Source organism: Vombatus ursinus, unplaced genomic scaffold, assembly GCF_900497805.2.
Source record: "Vombatus ursinus unplaced genomic scaffold, bare-nosed wombat genome assembly UNPS02004691.1, whole genome shotgun sequence".
NCBI lineage: Eukaryota > Metazoa > Chordata > Mammalia > Diprotodontia > Vombatidae > Vombatus > Vombatus ursinus.
Genome location: NW_020944469.1, coordinates 649,459 through 673,285, shown reverse-complemented (window position 1 = coordinate 673,285; position 23,827 = coordinate 649,459). Strand labels below are relative to the sequence as shown.

General features: G+C 40.0%; 1 protein-coding gene across 1 annotated transcript in view; it reads left to right on the top strand.

Annotated features, from left to right (window-relative positions):
- Positions 1 to 23,827, top strand: part of ABCB7 (ATP binding cassette subfamily B member 7) — a 119,722-nt gene that overhangs the window by 93,921 nt on the left and 1,974 nt on the right. Inside the window, exons 10-16 of the mRNA XM_027839679.1 lie at positions 1,158 to 1,315; positions 1,817 to 1,980; positions 2,131 to 2,260; positions 4,816 to 4,987; positions 10,230 to 10,333; positions 13,019 to 13,126; positions 21,402 to 23,825. Coding sequence (XP_027695480.1) covers positions 1,158 to 1,315; positions 1,817 to 1,980; positions 2,131 to 2,260; positions 4,816 to 4,987; positions 10,230 to 10,333; positions 13,019 to 13,126; positions 21,402 to 21,617 — 1,052 coding nt within the window. The 3' untranslated portion in view covers positions 21,618 to 23,825. The remainder of the gene's footprint in view (positions 1 to 1,157; positions 1,316 to 1,816; positions 1,981 to 2,130; positions 2,261 to 4,815; positions 4,988 to 10,229; positions 10,334 to 13,018; positions 13,127 to 21,401; positions 23,826 to 23,827) is intronic.

The following is a 23,827-nucleotide window of genomic DNA, read 5'->3' as shown; positions in this document are numbered from 1 at the left end:
GTCTGTCTGTGTGTCCGTGTCTGTCTGTGTGTCCGTGTCTGTCTGTGTGTACGTGTCTGTCTGTGTGTCCATTTGTGTCTGTCTGTGTGTCTGTGTCTGTCTGTCTGTGTGTCCGTGTCTGTCTGTGTGTCTGTGTCTGTCTGTGTGTCCATGTCTGTCTGTCTGTGTGTCCGTGTCTGTCTGTCTGTGTGTCTGTGTCTGTCTGTGTGTCCATTGTCCATTTTTTTTTAAATCTAGTACTACATCCTCTACTATATTAGGGGGACATTGATTTTGCTATTAGCTGGCCTTACTGTTTGTCTATGTCGTGTGTCTGTAACATCTGGGTCTTATATGACAAGAGTTTTTTATGAACTGCCAAGGTTTCTCATTTATCCTCTTGGCCTGCCAGGTTATAGAATTTGATAATTAGGCCATAAGATTCAAAATGGACCATGGTCAAAACAAAGGAGTCAGTAGCAACTAATTTTTTAAATAGGGCACAATAAAAGATAAGTAATGCTCTTTCTCTGAGTCCTGGACATCTTTCTCTGTTTCAGTTGCCCTGTTTTCAAGGTTTCTTGCAAGTACTCTTTATCCCCATCATTTCATTCATTTGTTATAAACTTGATGGTAGGTATGTCATTCTCAAACATGAGTTTAAGTCACAAATAAACTAAGACTTAACCACTGATCCTTTAGCATTTCCTCATGTTGTTACAGTTCCTGAATATGTGTTGCTAGCTTACTGTTATGCCAGGCAACGCTATGCATGAATTATGTCTTTTGGAGAAAAGAAAAGGATTTTATTTCTCTCTTTGCTCCAGTCTCTCCCATAGCTTTGTTTCATAATATTTGAATGGTAAACTATTTTGTCTTCTACTTAACCTATACAAAATTATCCTATAGCTTCCAGGAGTACAACAACCTAGTCTTAATTATCTCTGTATGTAATCCCTACTGTTGTGCTGGGGGGCAATAATATGCACATAGTAGGGCGTTCATATGATTGCTAAATGGAAGTCATAGACTTGGAAATATGAATAGGCCAGGAGTCTGCCAATTTGCCGTGCTTTGAACTGTATTCTAGACCAATAGACAGTAAGCTTCTCTCAGCTGGGCAAGTGTCACCTAAATTCATTCTTTCTTTTCTTCTTCTAAATTCTTTTTATTTTGAGGGTCCCTTACTGTTGGAGATCTTGTAATGGTGAATGGGCTGCTTTTTCAGCTTTCACTGCCTCTGAACTTTCTGGGAACTGTATACCGAGAGACTAGACAAGCACTCATCGATATGAACACTCTGTTTACACTACTCAAGGTAGACACACAAATTAAAGTAAGTACTTTATTCTTTTTAAGTGTTTAAGTTTCATCCCATGAATAGAATTATACTAGGGAGACCATGTTTTTTCAGTGGCTCAGCTGACTAATTTCTTTTTTGCCAGATGAGTTAAGTGGCTATATAATAGCCTTTTCTTTCATATTGGGAAGGAGCTTTATGCAAAGGGCCTTGCTTGGGGTTCATTTCGTTTAGACTTGACTTAAGTATTTGTATTATGCACTTGGTTTTCTTTTGTTTATAATGAATGATGCAGAATTTGCGATGGAAAAAAGCTGCTTAGAAACAGTGTTCAATGAGGAATTTTTCTGCCCTTTAATGGGGAAGAACATGGGAAGGAGGGACTCTTTTAAAAGCCTCTTCACCTCTTCCTCTTTTCTTTCCCCATTATTTTCTTTTTTTAGCTGTGTAAAATAGAGAATTTTCTTCGTAGTTGGATGCTAAGCAGTGGGTAAAGTGGTGTGTTGTTGTTGTTGTTTTTTTTCTCTTTCCTGCTAGGACAAAGAGATGGCACTTCCCCTTCAGATTACACCACAGACAGCTTCGGTGGCTTTTGATAATGTACATTTTGAATACATTGCGGGTCAGAAAGTCCTGAATGGAGTATCATTTGAAGTCCCTGCAGGAAAGAAAGTGGCCATTGTAGGAGGTAGTGGGTCAGGGTGGGTAACTTTAGAAAATTCTGCATCATTGATTTCCCAACGTGACTTGTTTTCTCCACTATAACATCATTACAGTCAATTGGAAAATGTCTACCCAATGCCAATTGGACTAAAACTATCTCCCCTTTTCTGTTTCTTTCCCAATTTCAGGAAAAGCACGATAGTGAGATTACTATTTCGCTTTTTTGAGCCCCAGAATGGTAACATTTATATTGCTGGCCAGAATATACAAGATGTCAGCCTGGAGAGCCTAAGGAAATCTGTAGGAGTGGTGCCTCAGGTACATTTTTCCTTTTAAATGTGTGATCTTTCCTTATATTCATCATAAAGAGAAAAAAATAAGATGCTGTTGTGTGAGCAAATGTTCAGCAACAGTCAATGTGGTGAAAACTGGGTGTCCTAAGGTACTTGACACTGTTCTGCACTATAGGTCAAATTTCATGGACAAAAAAATAGAAAACCAAAAGATTTGGTTTGAAAAGATTTCCAAACTCAAAATTTTTAAAACGAATGTTAAAAATTGTTTTTACATGTAATGGGGGAAAAATCAAATGCTAAATACAAAAAAAAAAAAAGATTCCCAAGTCCCAACCAAATGTCATAACTCATTTGGAACAGTTATAGACATAGTGAAAATCTAGGACAGCCAGATAATTTGGCGGCTACCACTTTGTGGTTTTCTATGTAAGAAAATATTACTTTTGTAGACAATTAAGTTAGAAAAGCAATCGTCCATGTTCTACTTCTTTTCTGTGAAGAGTAGAGAGAAGCAGTATATTGTAGTGCATGGTGTACTACTGGACTTAGAATAAGGAAGATTTAGGTTCCCATCCTACCTCTGACATATACAGGCTGTGTGACCTTGAGCAAGACTCTCCACCTCTCTGAGCCTCAGTTTCTTCATCTATAAAATGAGAGGCTTGGACCAGATGATCTTTTCCAACTCTAAATCTGTGATCCTGTGACTTTCTCTCTCCCCCTGTGAACACAAGTTGAAATTCATTGGTAAGATAGGGAGATATACTTGTTTGTGAAAGCATTGGGAAGAGTTCTTCTCATTTTTCTTTATCAAGAAAATTCATAGAGAAGATAAAAGTCTAAGATCCTGAAAAAAATAAACAAACAGAAAAAAAAAAAAACAAGAAAGAGGCAACCTCATAGGAATTGGGCAACTCTTTCTGTCAAGCTCACCAAGCTAGGAGTCAGAAGTGGAAGATCAATATAATTTTAAATCTTGGATATATTGGTTAGTCTTGTTGAATTGCTTCCTCCCACTTTTAAAACTTCTTCATTATAAAGGATGGCTATAATATATCAGAAAATGAAGGTGATTTAAAAATAAAAGATAGCAACAAAAACCTTTGAAAAATTTCAAATCTTAGAAGCAAAAAGGAGCTAGGATATTAATTTATGGTTTTTGAAGATGATAGGTCAAAAGATTTGTAATTTTATCAGTGTGCGGGCTCCATCCACTGACACAAATCACAATGCTTCAGTGCTTTAGGAGGCAATCTTTCTTAGTTGCTGCGGCCAAAAAAAAGGTCTTATCATCTGATTGGCCAGCCTTCTGGTGAAGAATGTCTCTGTGTGTAACTAGGTCTTCAGATGACAAACACATAGTCTGTCATCATGCCCGTGTTTGAAACCTTTCCAACTTGATAGAACCTGCCAGAACATGTATTTGCTGGCAAAACCTTTAGAGAACTTAGGACTGCCACCATGTCATGATAAGCTATTGAAATGGGCTTTTGGTGGAAAGCAGCATGGCGATGGTTGTTACATTATAGATGATAAACCCTTAGAATCAGAAGAGTCTTATCTTGGATAAATCACTTAACACATGTGGGTCCCATTGGCATTATCCATATGCCTCAGATCTTATTGTTGTTTAGGACTCTACACGGATTTTACTTCAGTGATCTTGAAAAAAATATATTTAGGGGGCAGCTAGGTGGCGCAGTGGATACAGCACCGGTTCTCAAGTCAGGAGGACCTGAGTTCAAATCCGGCCTCAGACCAAACACTTGACACTTACTAGCTGTGTGACCCTGGACAAGTCACTTAACCCCATTGCCTAGCCAAAAAGAAAAAAAACAAAAAACATATTTAATGTGTCTAAAACTTGAATTCTTTGAAGATAATAGCTCCTATTTTATTTAACACATGGTACTTTCCTCACAACAACCTTATGAGGTATGGGGAAAGTAAGGAGCATTATTCTCTTTTTGTAAATGAGAAAATGAAGTTTAGAGAGATGAAATGACACAACTGGGCTTAGTTAGGCCTCAAGCTGTAGGCTTTTGGGTCTCGGGGTCAGATATTCATTCCCTTCCAGTGTTAGCATTAATTATGGCAGTGTAAGAGGTGTGAGTATTAATGGCAGCATTACTATTTTAAATACCTAAAACCATACCTTAGGGTGATGATCATGCTTAGGAAGACTATATAATGCTTCTCAAGTTATTGTTGTTTATATAAAAGAATAGGAAGATTGTGATTCTCCTAGTTTTGTGATAGCCTTCCAACCTTTTGGAGATGAAAAAATATTTAGAAGATGTCCAGACAGATACTTGCCCTTTTAAAGTCAAACAACTTTAGTTATCTCAGTAGTCTATAGTGAAGCATCTAACAAAGACTTTATATAGTCCATCACAAGACAAATGCTTGACATTTTTATAATCTGAATAAGACCTGCCAGATAGAATTTTCCACCCCCAGGTAGCACAAACATATCCCAAAAGAACAGTTCAGCAGTTTCTCGGTTATTCTGAGTATTTTGCGTCCCTTTCCTTAAGTGTCATGGATTTCTTAACATTTTTTCCATATTATCCCTAGGATGCTGTTCTCTTCCATAACACCATCTATTACAATCTCTTGTATGGAAACATGAATGCTTCGGCTGAGGAGGTTTATGCAGTGGCACAATTGGCTGGAATCCACGATGCTATTCTTCGGATGCCTCATGGATATAACACACAAGTTGGGGAACGAGGGCTCAAGCTTTCTGGTAACTTTCTGCTTTTTAGACTCTCTTTTTGTCAGCGTCGTCATCGTGGTCATCGCCCCCCTGCCTCCCTACCATACAAAACAAAATCATCTATTCTTGGCTCTTTGGTGGTTAATGTGACTGGGTTCAAAACAAGAATTTAGGTCATCCCCAAAACACGAAAACAACACTAATTAACTCGACATTTTAAAAAAGTTAAATATATATGTTCTTCAGAAATTATAGACTGTCTTGACCTTCCTCTCTACCCCCCTACCCCACCCCCTGCACCATGAGTCAGTTAATGATATGATCCTGTCATTACCTCTTAATTGACCTATAAGCTACATAATCAGTAAGGGAAAGCTGAGCTTGTTATTTGCCTAGGAGAGTAGCAGGGAAGAGAATGATGATCTGATGGAAAACATTGTACCTGTCATCATGCTATGGGCAGCCTTTGAACTTATAAGTAACCCATTGGAACTGCCATTACCATAGGAGCCATCGTGAAACACCTGGAGAAACTCTCTGGGCTCAGAAGTGAAGGAGCAGTGTAAGGGAGCTGCAGAGATCAGCAGCAGCACCTTTGAGGTGCCAAGCCTAGGGACAGACTCCCCAGCTGGCCTTGCAGGCCTGTGGGATGGTCCCATTGGCTCCCACATTTCTCACATTTAATTCACTTTGTTACACAGCTGGAAATTATGCTGGAGATCCATTTTGTTTAATAAGCAGCCTCTTAAAATGTAACTACCTATGGAACATCACATACCGATGTTAGCGTTAAATACTTCAGTTTTTATTGTTGTTATCCCTATTTTACAAATGAAGAAACAGTCTTCTGGAGGTTGATTGTTTTCTTTCTGACACCTATGGGCAATGTACTCAGGGAGTGTGGTCTTTGATTAGGCAGGAGGAGCTGAGTGTACAGAAGGGGAAGGGGGAGGTAGAGAAATGTGGGGTATTACGGCCTTTTGGGAAGGGCAGGCTTGAGCAAGGTTATTGTAGTTGGACGCTTAAGCCAGCAAGAGCCACTGGGAGAGATAGGTTCCAGAGATAAAATCCATTGATTTCTAGATTTTGCCTTGGGGATAGTTATGCCCTCAGGAACAGGGGGAAAAACTTTGCCTTCCTTTGCCACATGGTGCCTTGCTCCTAGGTCCCAGAGCTCAAGCTAGTGTTGTGTTACATAGGATCAGGGTATCTAGAGTTGTCAAAAGCCTTTGAAGTCCTACTAGAAAAGCCCTTCTTTTTACAGAGGGACATGATTTGCCTAAAGTTACACAGTGGCAAAACTCTGTTACACAGTGGCAAAACTCTGCTCCCCTGGCTCCAAATCCACTGCTGTTCCTTCTCAGTGTTTTTTTGCTTGTTTTTCATCCATATCGTGCCCACTGACTGTGGTTGCCTCCAAGGATCTGTCCTGGGCCGTCATCTCTTCTCCCTCTATGCTGTCTCACTTGTTGATCTCATCAGTTCCCTTGGATTCCATTATCTTTATGCAGATGATTCTCAGAGCTATCTAGCAAATCCTAGTGTTGTCTCTCCTAAGCTGCAATCCTGCATCACCAACTACTTTTTGAACATCTTTAATTCAGCATGTCTACAACAGAACTCATTATCCTTTCCCCACAAGCCTCCCCTCTTGCAAACATCTTCCATTTTACTGTTGAAGGCACCACCATCCTCCCAGTCACCCGAGGATTGCACCCTCACTATCATTCTTGACTCTACCCCTTCAGTTCATTATTGCCACTACCCGAGTTCAGGCCCTCAACACCTTGTGCCTTGGACTATTGCAATAGCCTTGTAATCAGTCTCCCTGCCCCAAGTCTCTTTCCATCTAATCCATCCTTTCTGTTACCTCTAGAATCAAATATAACGTTATTTGATCTTAAAAATCTCTTTATGTCTTGTCCCTTTCCTACCTTTCCAGTCTTCTGACACTTCACTCACCTCCACTCACCCTTACCATCTTCTGGCCGTTCCTAGGCCATTAGATCTTATTTCTCTGTCCCTTTGCACTGACCCCAGTGTTTGTAATGCTCCATACCCTTACCCCTGCCTCTGGTTTTCCGGGCTTTCTTCATCACTTGGCCTAAGTTGGACCTTCTACACAAGGTCTTTCCCAGTCCCTTTTCTCTACCCCCACCCCTATTAGTGCCATTTCCTCTAACACTTCTTGTCATCTACCCTGTACATACCTTGTGTGCACCTAGTTATGTCCATGTCTCCCTCATTAGAATGTGAACTCTTTGAAGGGTATATATTGGAGTTTGGTTTGGTTTGAATTCCTTGTGCTTAGCACGGTGTATGGCACAGAGTAAGGGCTTACTTAATAAATGCTTGTTGACTGATTGGCCACTGCAGTGTGGATTAAGCTTTTGTGGAATGTTTATAACACTATTTCCATGAAGACAGTGTGAACCAAGATCCAAATAGGCAGCTTAAAAATGAAATTTTCAAACACTGTCTCTTCCTAAGTTGGAGAATATATATGTATATATACAGCACATGTGCGTGTGTGTGTGTGTATGTGTGTGTGTGTGTGTGTGTGTGTGTGTGTGTGTGTGTACACACACACATATGATAGAGAGAGAGATGGAGATTGTTTTGCTGTTTCTTGTCTGTATTATATAGACCTTTGTATTTCTGAACCTGTTGACTGGGCTGCACTTTGCCTAAAATAAACATTATTTTCACTTCCTTCTTGGTTTAATGAATTAAGACTTGGTTTGGCATTTGGCAAATGCCTTTTTTGGTCTCATTTTGAAATAAATTTTTATTGATAATCTCTTTATTTTTAGATGATCATCTATGGTTCTCCCTATATCCCTCCCCCTTCCCAGAGAATCATCCTTATAATAAGAACTTAGTAGTGAGAGGGAAAAAAAGAGGTCAGCAAAACTAACCAATACTTAAGTCTGACATTATATATGCAGCAGTCCACAGACATAGTCTTTCTCACCTCCTCACTCCCCAGGAGGTGCTAGAGGAATTGGGGGAGGTGCTACCAACTTTATAAGTAGAGTCATCTACTCAACTTGAGTACTTCAAGGATCATTGGTGTGATCACAGCCTTCCCCTGTCTTAGTCTTTATGAGTTGTTGAAGCAGAAAAAATTCATCATCTAGTAGCCTGCTGGTAATGAGCCTTTCTGAATTTAGCTAGGCAGGCCCTCACATAAGACATAACAGTCATACAGTTCAGCCTCAGTACCTGAGCTGCACTGGCCTTGTTTGCAGAAACCCAAAGTTAGTTCCACGCCACAATGAGGCACGGAGTAGGACATAAGTGAAGGGAGAGTCAAAGATATTTGTATGTAGTATTTTCAAGTTTGTTATATTGCTTTCTTTATTATAATGCTAGCTTGGAATTATTTTGAAGTTTTTTTAATATCACATTTCTGGAGGAAAAGTGTAAAGTCATGTCCTTTCCCATATCACTGGACGTCCAGTGGGCCTTAATGCAGCTCAGACAAATTCTCCCCTCTGTTTTCAGGAGAAAGAGGACTCCATACTCTTATCTTCCATAGGGTTGTAGAATCTTAATAGTTGAAAAGGCCCTTAAAGATCAGTTTCCTCTCTGAGCCTCAGTTTTCACCTGTGTAAAAGTCAGGGTTTGTAGTAAATGGTCTTTAAGGTTTTTTCAAGCTTTGACATCCTATGATTCTAGGTTATCTAGTCAGGCTTTCTTAGCAATGCAGGAGTCCTCTGTACAACATCCCTAGCCTTTGCTTGAGTGTTCCTATTAAGGAGGAGATGAATTCTTGGTAATTTAGGCAAACTAGCCTAATGAAGAGAAGGGCACAATGGAGTTGAGAAGAAAAATAGCCTTGGAAAGTAGTAACAATGGAATAAGAAGCTTAGCTAACTCCTGCGTAGAGATAAGAGAAAGCTGGGTTCTAAGGGGAGAGGAAATCGGAAGGATATGTACAGTAGTCTACACATGGCCACCAAAAAGAATTCTGGAGAAGAGTTGGCATATGAGACATTCAGGAAGGAATCTAGCAGGAGGTAGGAAAGCTCAACCATTGTATAGAATGTGCTTTGGTGTGTTGGAGAATGTTTTGACTAAGGTAGATGGTGTCAGTAGAGACTGCTCTCATTTAGCTAGTCTGGTTGGTTATCCTCAAGGTAGTCCCAGGCTGTGGTTAGGTATTGTGGTTGTAACAAAATGAATAGATGGTAAACTGTAAAGTAAATTGTTAGGGACTTTCTCTAGAAATTTCTCTTTGGAGTACTTGCTAGCTTTACTACACTTTCAAACCACTCCCTTTTACCATCTATACTTACATCTGCAATACTTTACCATATTCAGAATGTTGACCCTGAGGCCCTTCACTCTTAAAAGAAGAAATTAGTAACTTACACTTCGTATGCTGTCCACAGGCAGTGTGACATAGTGGAGATACCACTAGACCAATACCAGAAGATGGGTGTTGGAGTCCAGTCCTTGCCATAACTAGTTTTGTAACTGAGCAGTTCTGGATCATCTGTAAAATGAGAAGGTTGGATCTCTCTTCCAACTTTCCAAAAACATGATTCTACATCCGTTGTAAATTTCTAAAGGGAAGTTAGGAATGTTCAGTAAGTATCTCTACTCTTTGAGGATATTGTGGTATATGTCTTCCTACTATAAAGACTGTTTTCTGTGACTCCCAGAAACAGAAATGAACCTGTAGCTCATTGGTCTGATCTAGTCAGACATTTATGCCTTAAAACAGAAAATGCCAAACTCCAAATTTCATTTATTTCAAAATTCTGGGTATCCTACTTAATCTGTTCCCTGTTTTATCAGTTCTCTAAGATTGAAATTCTTTATCTGTAGCATGTTGTTATAATATATTCAAGGATTTCTCATGTAACCTAAAGTACCATATAATGGCCATATTTCTGAGAATATTGCCACTGGTTATTTTGTGGCTGCTAGTACAACACTTAAGCTGTTCATCTGTTTGCTATTCTGTCATTGTAATCTAAAATCAAAGTTGTAATCGCCCCTCCTTACTTTCCTTACTTATTTGTTGGAACAGAAAATCCTCTCTTAAAATTTACATTCCTGTGAATTGAGATGCTCCTTAAGTGCCTCACATTTACAACTTGGATTCTGTAACTAAAAATGAGCAGTGTTGTTAAATTCAAGAGTGCTGGGGAATGTTGAGGTTGTCCCCTGGTGATGGATGGAAATTCTGGGGCTGTGATATATGTATCCATCCCTTACCTACCATAAGAGGTTTTTTTGTTTTTGTTTTTGTTTTTGCCAGGAGGAGAAAAGCAGCGAGTAGCGATCGCCAGAGCCATTTTGAAGAACCCCCCTGTCATTCTCTATGATGAGGCTACGTCATCATTAGACTCAATTACTGAAGAGGTAAATTAGGGTGACATTGTAAAGACTTGCCTTGTGCTAGTGCTTTTTTTTTTTCCCTTAGGAGTTACTCACTGTAAAGTATCTGTATTCCTTTAGGGTTTTGATCTCATTCCAGTATAAGTGATCAGTAGGAGGTGCCATTGAGCAGAGTAAGGCAAACCTTTTCCTTGGGTTGGCCTCAAGATTGCCAAGTTGTATTGAGCCAGACATAGGAATGTCAAGTCCATTTGCAAACTTGTCTCCAGTTAGAACCGTGTGACAGCCTATGCCGCAGCCCTAACCCTACCTCACCCAAAGCTGTTGGAATTGCCTCCGATGCTTACTGAGGCAGAAGCCTCTTGTCCATCTCATGTGGAGGTGTCTGGTTGCCACTTAACACTCATTAAAATAAGTCATGTAAATGCTTGTGACATACTGCACACCAGAAAGCCTCTTGCTCATCATAGAGCAACTCACTAAGATGCAAGTCAGGTACACGGTAACCTGCAGTGCTGCTATCAATTTATATTCATTTCACAGGGAGGGCTGTGAAACATCAGGATGTTGTGACACCAATGTCATGACACTACCTCGGCAACTGCATCAGCCTTCATAACCACATCCTTGCATTAAATACAAAAGTCTCAGCAGCAACAGTAATTTCATGAACTAATCTCCTTATCAAGAACTGAAAATAGGTGAATGTTGTTTTGCAAATTGTCCCCACTTGTCTGGCTTCTTATTTAATATACATGGGAACATCTGGTGTTAAGGGATAGAGCAAGCTACCAATCTTATTGGCTGACCATGTTGGAACAGGCTTTTGGGTAGGGAGGTAAATTTTCAGTGGACAAAATATGGTCCACAGTTTATCTGAATTGGTTTAATTATAGGATGTGTTATTAAACTCAGGGTTATACTGTACCTTTAAAGTGACCCCTGATCAGGGCCATCCCCACGTCAGCTGCCTGTTGTTCAGTCGTTTTCAGTTGTGTCTGACTCTCCATGACCCCGTTTGATATTATCTTGGCAAAGATACTGGAGTAGTTTGCCATTTCCTTCTCCAGCTCATTTTCCAGATGAGGAAATTGAGGCAAACAGGATGAGGTGGCTTACTTGTCTAGGGTCACACGGCTAGTAAGTACCTGAGGCTGATTTCAACTCAGGTCTTCCTGACATGGAGCCCTGCACTCTATCCACTGCACCACCTGGGTGCCCTGTTAGTTAATTGCCTACAAAGTATAATATGAAAAATGTCCAGAGTTCTCCACCTTGATGAATGTATCTCCTCTCAGTTACCCTGCAATTCTCACCATAAGTCATTCCTGGGGGTTTGAAAGCCCCTATTAAAATGTAGATAATAGGATTTGAGGAGGGAGGAGTGTTAAAGCCTTAAATTCCTCAAGTGACATAGTGGATAGTGTGCTGGAGACTGGAGACCTCAGTATGAATCTTAGCATAAACAGGAGCAACTTGACTGCACAGATCCTCAGTTTCCTCTTCTCTAAAATTCGGATAGTACTCACACCACTTGCTTCACTGCATATTTGCAGACTTTAAAATGCTAGGTAGGTGAGAGGTATTATTATTAAGTGAACAGACTGGAGCCCCTTGGAATATTGCCCCAAAAATATTGCTCCGTGAAGAACCCTGAACATTCCAGGGGGATAAGGACGCCAGGGTAGTGAAGTAAAACACAAGAGATGCCACTAAAAGCAAATTGCTTTCACTCCTTCCCATTCCTCCCCCATTATCTCTCACTGTCATTTTGTCATTGGTCCATAGTTGTAGCTGTCTTGGGGTTGCCTCTACTGTTAGAACAACGCAGACTCCTTTCTCTGAGTAGCCACATATAGTAGGCCAGAATTTATAACTTTGTAATACACTTGGGTTCTTGGGGGCTATATATCTGGAAGGTATTTTTCCTGTTTGTCTTTACTTTGCCACATTTAGAGCAAGCTTGCCAAACACAGGTGACTTTTTCTACAACACAGCTGTGCTTTAAAAGCAGAAGCTATCAATGCATTTTCTAGAAAGATCGAGTAATCAGAATGGTTTTAGAAAGTTAACTTGTGTTTAAAAAAAACAAAAACAAGAAGCCACCACCACAATGTCTTAGTCTCCACTCCTACTGGCGCTTAGTTCAAGGACAAGGAAATCTCCCTTTATCTCCCTTTGCAGCCCCAGCCACCCTGCTCCCTTCCATCCATGTCCCCCTACTCCTTCCTTTTCGGTTGGTGTGGGCTTTTTTGTGCACTGTCCTTTGGGTCCCACATCACATTTTACTCTTATTCTCATTGACTATATGAGAAGGATATAGACAGACAGAATGTTTATCATCAATGCTCCATGTGTTGCCAGTTGACCAAGATTTTTCTAAAAGATAGCAAGCCTCTTTTCTCTCTAGCATCTTTGATATACACTTTTTTTTTAAGAGAAATGTGACCTGCCTTGAATCTTTGAGTTATTCTTTGTCATCTTTATGTCTGGCCTTCCTTTCTTCCTTCTTGTGATTACTCCTATCCACAGATTAGTTGAGACATTTGTCATTGTCCTAAGTTGTTAAATATTAATTGCAATGTTAAATGCTTGGACTGACTTTCCTTTAGGAAATATGTGAGAAGGGGTGTGTGTGTGCGTGCACGCACATGCACTGTTTACCTAATCTTTAAATCTTATCTCCTTTCTCCATCTCCAAATTTACAGAATATTCTTAGTGCCATGAGGGACATGGTGAAACACAGAACATCTATTTTCATTGCACACAGATTATCAACAGTGATTGATGCAGATGAAATCATTGTCCTGGATCAGGTGAGAGATTATTACTTTGCAAAGTTTAGTCATCAGAGAACATTGGAATTTGTTTTAATGGTGAGGCATAAGCTAAAAATAGTTCTAGTAGAATATGTGAAATTAATAAGATGAGAGATTTAAAGCTAGAAGGGATCTTCGAGATCATTCAACCCATTCTCTTCATTTAATTTTAAGATGAGGAAGCTGAGGCCCAGAGAAGCTAAGGGAGTTGGGCAGTGTCACGTAAGTACTAAGTAGCATGGCAGAGTTGGGATTGGAGCCCAGCTCCTCTGATGCTACTTTCAAGGCTCTCTTCACTGTGCCAGGCTGTCTCTCAATTCCTTCCTTTGGATTGAACCATAACAAAATTCTATTTTGGGAGGTCTTCTTTTGGCAGTAAATCAAGTAGTAGAGGCATTTCCTTTTTAGATGTGGCCTTGGGACCAGATGACCTCTGTAATCCCTTTTAACACTGAGATTCCCTGATTTTTTGTAACTGCACCCAGAAAGAATGTGATAATTCATTGTGTATCAAGGTATTGAAGGCAAAACTTAAAACAGGACAGCATTAAATGCAGGGATGATAGAAGCACTTTCTACTGGGAGTGTGTGTAATGATTAATTTCTCCATTTCCTCTTCAGCTGAAAGTGAAAACTGCTGCTGAGAATTTGGCATTTTTGCCATGTTATATATTTTCTTTAGACCCTTGATGTCCCAAAAGAAAATTATCCCTCATGTAGCATGGTCATTTTCAAACCCAGCCATTGCAAGGGAAAGCAAGGAAAAGTGACAGCATGTTTCATTTCTTTTGAAAGAGTTGCTCTAAGATAGTGCCATCTAATTGTGCTGAAAATCAGCATAAGACTGTTGTGATTGGTGACCTTTGGAAATTATTATCATTTCTCTTGTCTCCTTCCCAAGGAACAAGTAAATGGAGGGAGGAAAAAAAATATCTTACTATTGGACTATTTCTACCATTACTCACTTTCTACCTTCCATTTCAGCTTTCTCTATGGTTATTTTCCCCTTATATCAAACGAATAAACCCATCAATTCCCTATGATTTTCAAAGCCCTCAGTACAGATAGAGAAAGCATTCTTGCTCACCTTTGATATATCAAATTACTTGGTGGGGTCCATGGGCCACTGTGGTTTATTCACACCAATAAAATGTCCTATGAAGCATTCAGTTGCATGATATGTATATACAATCAATTTCCGTTATCTGGGCACCTGAGACCTTAGATCATTATATTGGTTTGATCATAACACCATTACCATTCATTATAAAATGGACTACTTTGCCTGTCCCCAATTTGTGGTTGCGTGGTCTATTAGGTGCTCTGTACAGAATGTTTTAAATTAGAAACTTGAAAAGTATCCCTTTGATATTATTGCCACTTAAGTAACGCTGATATTGTCTGCTATATGTTGCCTTTATTAAATACTCTTGTGGTGTACATTCATGTGGTTATAGCCTTTCTTGCACATATCATGTTAGCATGGATTAGCAGGCTTATGCTTACCTCTCTAGTTTGCCACTTGGAGGCTTTATATAATACTTTACTTTTTAACAAATCAGAACTAGTTTGTTAGTAGCAGCAGAACAGGTAAGTAGGTTTAATACTAAAATAATCTGCTGACCTTCTTGAGTTGATATGGCTGGAAAAATTCCTCACCTGGCAGGCAGCCTTGTGATACTAAGCTTCTCCTAACCAGAAAGCAAACCTTCCAAATAGCAGGTTCACACTTTTCACACTTAGTCTTTCTCTCAAATGCATCTCAGACTCATCACATCCAAAAAATGACCCATTACATTTCTCCTCTAACCCATCCCTCCTCCAAACTTCCCTATTTTTTGGTGGGCACTCCCAGGTTTAGAACCTGAGAGTCATTCTTGACTTTTCCCTCTTCCTCATCCTCCATAGCCTAGCAGTTGACAAGTCTTGTCGATTCTACAGCCACAACATGTCCACTATCTATCCCTTCTCTCTACTTACACAGTCTCTCACCAGGATTACAGAAATAGCCTCCTAATTGGTCTGCCTGCTTCCAGTTTCTCCCCCCTCCAATACATTCTTCATGTAGCTGCCACATTGATGTTGCTAAAAACATATCTGACCGTGTCACTCCGCTACTAAAAAAGATCTTCCACTGCTCACTGTTACCTCTAGGATAAGATATCAGATCTTCAGCTTAGCATTTGTAGCCCTCCATATCTCCTTCCTATTTGCCTTTCTAAGTGTTAGATTAATCCCCTTTACGTAGTCTAAGTAGCCTCTGTATACAACATTCCATCTCACCTCCATGCCTTTGCACAGGTCATTGGTTCTCCATATATTCTCCATATATATTCTTCATATATCTCAAATATATTCCTTCCCCACTCTGTCTCTTAGAATTCCTAACTTCCTTCAAACAAAGAATAGTTCAGATTTCACGGTCTACATGATACCTTTCTTGATCCCCCAGTTGATTCTTTTGCTCTTCAAACTCCTTTGTTTTATGCTGTATTTGCTTATCTGTGTACATTAAACTCACTAACCTCCTTGAGGACAAGTATTATTTTGTTTTTCTCTTTGCATCCTTAGTACCTAGCACTTAGTAGGCACTTAATAAATTTTGATTGAATTTAACTGAATTAATTTTCAGCTTGCATAAGGTCAGTCAGAGCTTGTGTTTGGTTGAATGTAGCCTTTGAGAATCCAGGGTCATCTCCACACTACTATGATGAAGCATTGTCCTGGAGTCTTGTTTTCAGAAAATTTCTAACTTTTTTCTCCTGTGTTCTTAGATTGTTAGAGGCAATCACATTGCTGCTATCATGCCATGTCTTTTACTGCATGGAATCATAGTGACATTTACTTTGGAAGGAAGTGCCTAAGTGTCCTTTCAATTTGAAGGATCCCAAAATGGCAGCCAGGAGAGTAAAGATTGGGTGAGGAAAAGAGATGGAAAATGACTCTTGCCCCAGGGTTAATTTCCCTGTTTCCAGTGCAGTAGAGCCTCTATTTTACTGCTCTTACTTATAGCTAGGCCTCCGTCTTGTTCATTCCTCGCAGGAACAACTGTAGCTGTTGAACTCATGGCCGGGGGTGGAATGAGCACTGTAATGGAAAGAGCACAGGACTGGGGCTTGGGACTCATGGATCCCAAGCGACTTTGCCTCTCACTAACCATGTTATTTCGAGTCTGGCACTTCACCACAAGCCAGTGGGTGACTTCCAGATCCCTTTCAAATCTAAAATTACAGTTATATATGATTTTATTCATTTCAACAAACATTTAGTTTTTTTAATTAATAAAAACTTGTTCTCTCTCTCTCTCTCTCTCTCTCTCTCTCTCTCTCATCATGACATACTCACTCCACCCCCAAATGGGGGAGAGGTCTGAAAAGAATAACAAAACTCTTGAAACAAATATGTGAAGTCAAGTAAAACAAGTTCCCGCATTGGCTACGTCCAAAAAGTATGTTTCCACCTGCATCCTAAGTCTATCACTTCTATGTCAGGATGTGGGTGACATGCTTCATTGCTGGTCATCTGGAATTGTGATTGGTTATTATATTGAACAGAGTTCTTAAGTCTTTGAAAGTTGTTTGTCTTTATAGTGCTGTTGCTGTGGTACAAGTTGAACAAACTTTTGTGTGCCTACTGTGTGCCAGGCACTGAGGATAGGTATGAAGACAAAAATGTAACAACCTCTGTATTCAAGGCCTTGTGTAGGAGGTAGCCCTTGAATTCATCTTTGAAGAAAGTTAAAGATTGCGACAGTTGGAGATAAGGAGGGAGTGCATTCCAACCACTGGGGTATTGAGGGAGAGAGAAAATAGATTTTTATTAATTGGAAAAAAAAAAACCCACAACTAAATGTTTGTTTGAATCGAATAAAATCATATATATCAGTAAGGGCAGCTAGGTGGCTCAGTGGATAGAGCACTGGGCTTATAATCAGGAAGACTTATGTTCCTGAGTTCAAATCTGACCTCAGACACTTACTAGCTGTGTGACCCTGGGTAAGTCACTTCACCCTGTTTGCCTCAGTTTCCTCATCTGTAAAATGAGCTGGAGAAGGAAATGGCAAACCACTCCAGTATCTTTGCCAAGAAAACCCCAAATGGGGTCACGAAGAGTCGGACACTGAAATGACCCAACAACAATAAATATATAACTTTAGAGTTGAAATGGATTTTCAAGTCGTCCACTGTAATTCCTTCATCTTATAGCTGACAAAGCTGAGGCCCAGAGTGTTGATAACAGCTTGAGATGGAATGTAGTTAGGGGAGCAGTAAGTAAGCCATTTTGGATAGAATATATAGAGAGCATATGACAGGAACCCGCCTATGTAAAGTAAGTTTGGACAGGTGGGTTGGAACCAAATTGTAGCCAAACTTACTACTGACCATCCAGGCCAACCCCTTCATTTTACAAATGAGAATACTGAAGCCCAGGGAGGGAGCCTGGTTTGAATGTGACTTTCAGTAACTGGATTGATTAAATACTCTTTGGAATTTGGTACCAGACTGCCAACAGATACTGAGAACTGGAAGGGGAATTAGATTCCGTCTGCTCCAAACCCCTTCATTGTCTGGAGCCTGTGCAGAGGAGGCCACAGAGGGGAAGGGACTTGACCCCGGGTACAAGGAGGTGTGATTCCAGGTGGGATTATGAGTCCCTCGAATCCCAGCCTCGGGCTTTCTCCCTTCAGCCGTTGCCTAGTGGTCACAGATAGGTTGCCTAGGGCTTTGTCCTGCGACCAAATAACGGTCATTTGGGGAGGGGAACCAGTAAAACCCTAGCCGTTAGTGTTTGTTTTGGCAGTGGTGGTGGTGGTATTTTTAAATGAGAATGTTGGACAAGAGCAGGAGTTCTTACCCTTTTTGTGGCACAAACTCCTTTGGCAAGAATCTGGTGAAGCCTATGAACTACTCAGAAGATTGGAGGAAACTAATTATATTGAATTACTGTTATCCAAAATTTTTTTTTAAAGTTCACAATCCGTAGGTTAACAACACATGGACTATAGTGCTTTCTAAGATCCCTCTCCAATGCTAATATTAAAGTCATTAAACGTTTATTCGGTATCTACCATGTGCAAAATACTATGCTAGGTATTAGTAATAGAAAAACACAAATGAAACATTCTTTGCCTCAGGGGGCTTACCTTTTACCAGGATCCCTCCACAGTTGGATACAACATGTACAGAAGGAGGGGAGGGGAGGGAAACAAGCATTATGTGCCAGGGACTGTCCTAAGCACTTTTGATTCTCACAACAACCCTGGGAAGTAGGTGCTGTTATTATCCTCATTTTACAGTTGAAGAAACTGAGGCACACACAGGTTAAAGACATGCTCAGTCATACAGCTTGTATCCGAGGCTAGATTTGAACTCCAGTTTTCTCGACTCCAGGCCTAGAACTCCATCCACTGTGCCAGCTAGCAGCCTCTTTATGTAATTTTTATATATTTGCATAAGCAAATATATGATAATTTGAGGGAGAAACTATTAAAAACTTAGGGTGGGGCAAAATGAACCAAGTTCAGATATTCCCAGGAGGTATAAACCAAAGAGTTACTTAGTGAGAAGACTCCAAAATTGCACCTAGCCAGTGCTTCCGGTAATAGGCCACAAGTCTGTCTTTTCTGTCTTCACAACATCTCTCTTATACGTCTTCTTCCTTCCGCTCACACAGCCCGCCCTGTTCGCCTCATGCTGATGGGTCTCCCTGCCTTAAATCTCTCCCCACTTCAGCCCATTCCCCATTTAGTTGCCAAAAGGATCTTCCTGAGGCAAAGGGCTAACCATGTCTTTGTCTGTGTCTGTCTGTCTGTCTCTCTCTCTCTCTCACACACACACACACACACACACACACACACACACACACACACACACCCCAACTTAATAAACTCCAGTAGTTCCCTAATACCTCCAGGATCAAATATGAAATCCTGTTTGGATTTTAAAGCCCTTCACAGCTTTACCCCTTCTTGCTTCTCTAGTACTGCTATACTTTGTTCCCTTACACATACTCCAGGATGTAGCAACACTGGCCCTCTTGCTGTTCCTTGCACATGACAGTCCATCTCTCCACTTGGCCTCTTGTCTGGCCTTCCTCCGTACCTGGAATGTTCTCCCTCCTCATATCCACCTTCTGGCTTCTCTGACTTTAAGACAGTACAAATCCACCTTTTGCAGGAGGCCTTCTCCAGTCCTCCCCAATTGCTTGGGCCTTCCTGAGATTACCTCCCATTTACTAGTTATGTATCTTATATGTACATGGTGGTTTGCAAGTTATCGCCTCCATTAGAATGTGAGTTCCTTGAATTCAGGACTGAGTTTTTGCCTTTCTTTGTATTCCCAACGCTTAGTGCAATGCCTGGCACACATAATAAGTGCCTCATAAATGCTTGTTGATTTACTAACATTATGCTGATTGTGTCAAGCTTGAAACATTGTGGGATCTCCTAATGAGATCTTTAGTCACTCAAAAAGAGTTTGTCCTGTCTCCCCACATAGGAAAAACCAAGTAGGTAAAGAAGACCTCCAGATGATTATATGCAGTTGAACCTTTTGGGCAGATCCTGTAGATGGGTGATGAACTGGGCCCAGAATTGACTTAAAATAGTAGATCAACTTAGATTGAGAAATTATACAGTGCTTTTAATGACCCTCAAACTTCGCCTCATACAGAGGTCTGTCCATATTTTTTACATCGATATTCTCCTGATACTCTGTGGCCAAAAGTCATTGAATACAGTCTCCAAACACTAAAAGTTGTGGTTCGTCAAAGGAAGGTGGAGAGGTACATGATGAGAGTGAGTAGGCTGTCATAAAATTCTACAGGACTGGTGATAGAAAGGATATCATTGGAGAGGTGTTTGACCAGAAAAGGAAGAGGGCTGGCCACATGGCAAGGGTGAGGTATAATCAGTGGATAGCCCTTATGCTCTGTTGGTATCTATACAATGCAAAAGATCAGTGACATGTTTGGTGGGCTTTCTTGGGGGGACAGGGCAAGGTCTGACACAAAATGAGAATGCTTCAGTAGATTCTAATCTGCATCATTGGAGGGAGGATATCTAGATTGATGAGGTCAGAGATTGAAATATCAAAGATGATAATGTGTTCAGTTGATTAGGAGGAACATACTTCATAGCATGTTTGGAGGAACCCTGGATCTCAGGGGTCCTTCAGGTGATTTGAGGGCCAGTTTCTTATAGTATGGGGAAAAGCATTGGATTTGGAGTCAGAGGACCTTGGTTCACATCCTTACTTAAGTGGGGAAGTCAACCTCTCTGGGCCTCGACTGCTTCTGAGGTCCTTTCCAGTTCCAAATCTATGATTTTATAAACATGATTCCACTGTAGTTATGTTTCTGACAGAAATTAAATTTTTTTAGGACAGCCCTCTTTGTTCTTACTCTTTGATAAAATATCACTTTTCCATGGCTTTTGTATTTGTCTTTTGTTTTTTATTTTCTTGGGTAGGTCTCAATGGGGATCAGTGATCCATGAAGTCTTGTATCTCAGTAAAGTGGTTCCTGGACTGAGAAAAGATCATGGACCATTGTTTTCAGGGTGGATAGGAATTTCAAAAGCAACATCAAATCATGCTTTCTTGGAGTGCCCAGCTTGCACTCAGAAGGGTCCAGGGCAGATCCCACATTTCTGTTCCTTACAGGCATATTTGTAAAGTTCCTGTCACTTAGCACCAGGAGCAGCAAGAAAAGAGACAACATCCATCTTGTCTCCCACCATGTTGCCTAGTGGCTGTCAAGACAAAGCAAATTAACCATAGATGAAAATTTGGAATCTGTACCAGGTCTACATAGTGTTCAGGTTAATAACCATTGTTAACAAAGGCAGTCAGACAGTGAAAGAAATAAATCATCGTGCAGAAATCTTTTCATTTTTAAGTTCATGTGCAGGTTTGGGGTATTTCTGTTTTAAGTATAGGAAAACCTATTTTATAAATGATAAGAGACTTGATTTGGATAACTATTGATCAAGTGTACAAATTTCAACTTTTAAAAATCCCTTCCCATCCCACCTCCTCATCAGAACATAACACTTAGGACATGTTTCTTCTCAATTAAAGTGGTGCCCCGGACTTGGCCCTCTACTGGACTAGCAGCCAGAAGGTCTGGCATGGAATACCCCACTTCTCAGTTTTTCTGCCTACAAAATGAAAAGGGGATATTTTCCTGAAGTCTTGCAAAATTCTTAGCAGGAAAAATGGTAAGTTCACTTTTTATTAGTTATTTGACTTAATTTGTTTTGTTTATGTTTTAGGGTAAAATAGTTGAGCGGGGAACCCACAGTAGTCTCCTCGCCAGCCCTGGGAGCATCTATTCAGAAATGTGGCATGCCCAAAGCAGCCGTACGTCAAATATTAATAATACCAGGTGGGAAGCAAGGAAACAGCAGATATCCAAAGAGGAGGAGAGGAAGAAACTCCAAGAAGAAATTATCAACAGTGTTAAAGGCTGTGGAAACTGTTCCTGCTAAATTCCACAAGGCATTTTAATTGTTTCTTTAAAAAACAATCAAGAAAACTTCAAGTGACACATTTGCACTGAAGCAGAATTCCTGATTTAGTTAAAAACAAAAGCAGAAAATCTGACATTCCCCTCTTGTAAAATTCTTCTCTGAGGTATCAGTTCTTTGGCCAAAAGATTTTCTTTCCCCGTCTTTCTCAGTCTGTCTTTGTATTCTCCTTCCTTTCTCTGCATCCCCTCCCCCCATTCCCCTCAAAAAGAAAAAAAGCCACCCCACTTTTTTTTTTCTAGTATCCTTTTATTCCAACATTTACCATTGGAAGATAAAATACCACCAGCCACTCCCAGTGTTTTTCACTTGTTTGGGTGGTCACACTGGAACTGGGCTAAACCTGATTTACTGTCCTCTACATTCTGACTGGGGTAACTTCCCCCACTATGATTGATTTGTTAAAGTGTTTATCTCCATACCCAGCTAAATCACATGGGTTTACACATTACTGTGAAATATTTAAAATTCCTTGATACTAATACTTGATACTAATTTGGTTGAAGAGTTTCTATCCTTAAAGAAAAAAAGAGAAAAAAGAAAAAATGTCTTATAGTTGCCTGCCTTCTTGAAATATTGCATTGATCTGCAAACTAATTAATAAGCACATTCAAAGTCACAGATTTCCAGGCCTGCTTTATAGGTCAGCTGTGCTAGTCGATAAAACACCTACCTACCTTATGTTGTTTCAAGTATTTTGGCAGAGAAATTCCCTTGAACCAATGTTGGCAAGGAAGATGTTCCACTGAGGCCCTAGGCTGAAATGTATGGTTTTGGCAGGTGGGCAGGTGATTCGTAGAGCTTTCAGCAGAATTTGAAAACAACTGTTCAGATTTAAGGAAACTTAAACTTATTCTTTCTCTCAATGTTCTTTTCTCTTACCATCTGAAATTATGCAGGGGAATGATGGGGTTTTTGAGTCAAGCAGCTTCCATTTAAAAATCATTAAGGACTATTAGGAACCCAGGGAGGATTAGTCCTACTCTCTAGGTGAGGAACAAAGGTCATTAATCTCAGCTGACACTTTAGGTTCTAGGTAAGGTCTTCCCTTTGGCTCAGCAATTAGATGTGTCCACACTTTACTTTCTAGCGGGGAGGCGCCCCATCAGGTAATCAAGTTTTACCTCCTAGAAACAATTAGCAAAACACTTCTATACCCATGTTAGTTGATGACTGGACTGTCTTTTCTACTGTGTACTTCTTTTATTCTTATGGATGGTCATTACTCGTTTTGAAAAACTTTTTGATCTCCTATAGTATGGAAGAATTCACACAGAGTTGTATATAATAAGATTTTTTTTTCTCAGAAAAAAAATTCAGACTATTTTAATTGTTATTATTTTGAGGTTTTAATGTGCACTGTGTTAAGAGGAAATATGGGAATTCATATGGATTTATTTATGTGTATTGAATCAGTAGTTAGGTACCTGGATCTTACCTAGCTCAGGTATTCAATTTTATTATGTCAGAGCAAATCTAAGGAAATGAGTAACTGGAAGCCAGTACTTTAAGGAATAGTCTTTGACACCAGAAATATGTGAAGCAAGAACCTGCTCTTAAGGTTGGCATTGAGAAAAAAGTGCTTAATCAGCTGTAAAATGTTATTCAAACATTACATCCTCTGCAGTCATAGGCATTACTGATATCCTGAGAAATAAAATCACTGTTTCTTTTCTTTTCTTTTCTCTTCTTTTCTCTTCCTTTCTTTTCTTTTCTTTTTTAAAACAAATCTGTCACGTTACTGGAAATGTGGTAAGGGGTTCCACGTCACTTTTTCTCCTTTGGCCCTCCCTTCTGGGTATTTTCTTTAGCTCAGAGGAAAGGGAAGCAACACGTACAGTGCCTTGACTTGGAAGTCTGAGGACCCAAATTCAGATCTTTCCTCTGAGTCTTGACCACCCGCGTGACCTTTGGCAAATGACTTTCTCTCCCTGGACCTCAGTTTTCTCATCTGTAAAATCAAGATTTGTGACTAGATGATAATCTCTGAGGTCCCTTCTATCTCTAAGTCTGATCCTATAAAGGTAAAGCTCAGTTAAATAATCAAGAAGGTAGGAATGCAGTAGCCTTTCTTGAATACATACATGTATGTTTGGAATAAGATCTTTCAGTATACAAATAGGGCACTTGGTTAAGGAAGGACCAGGATTATTTGAATATTGCAAGTAGGT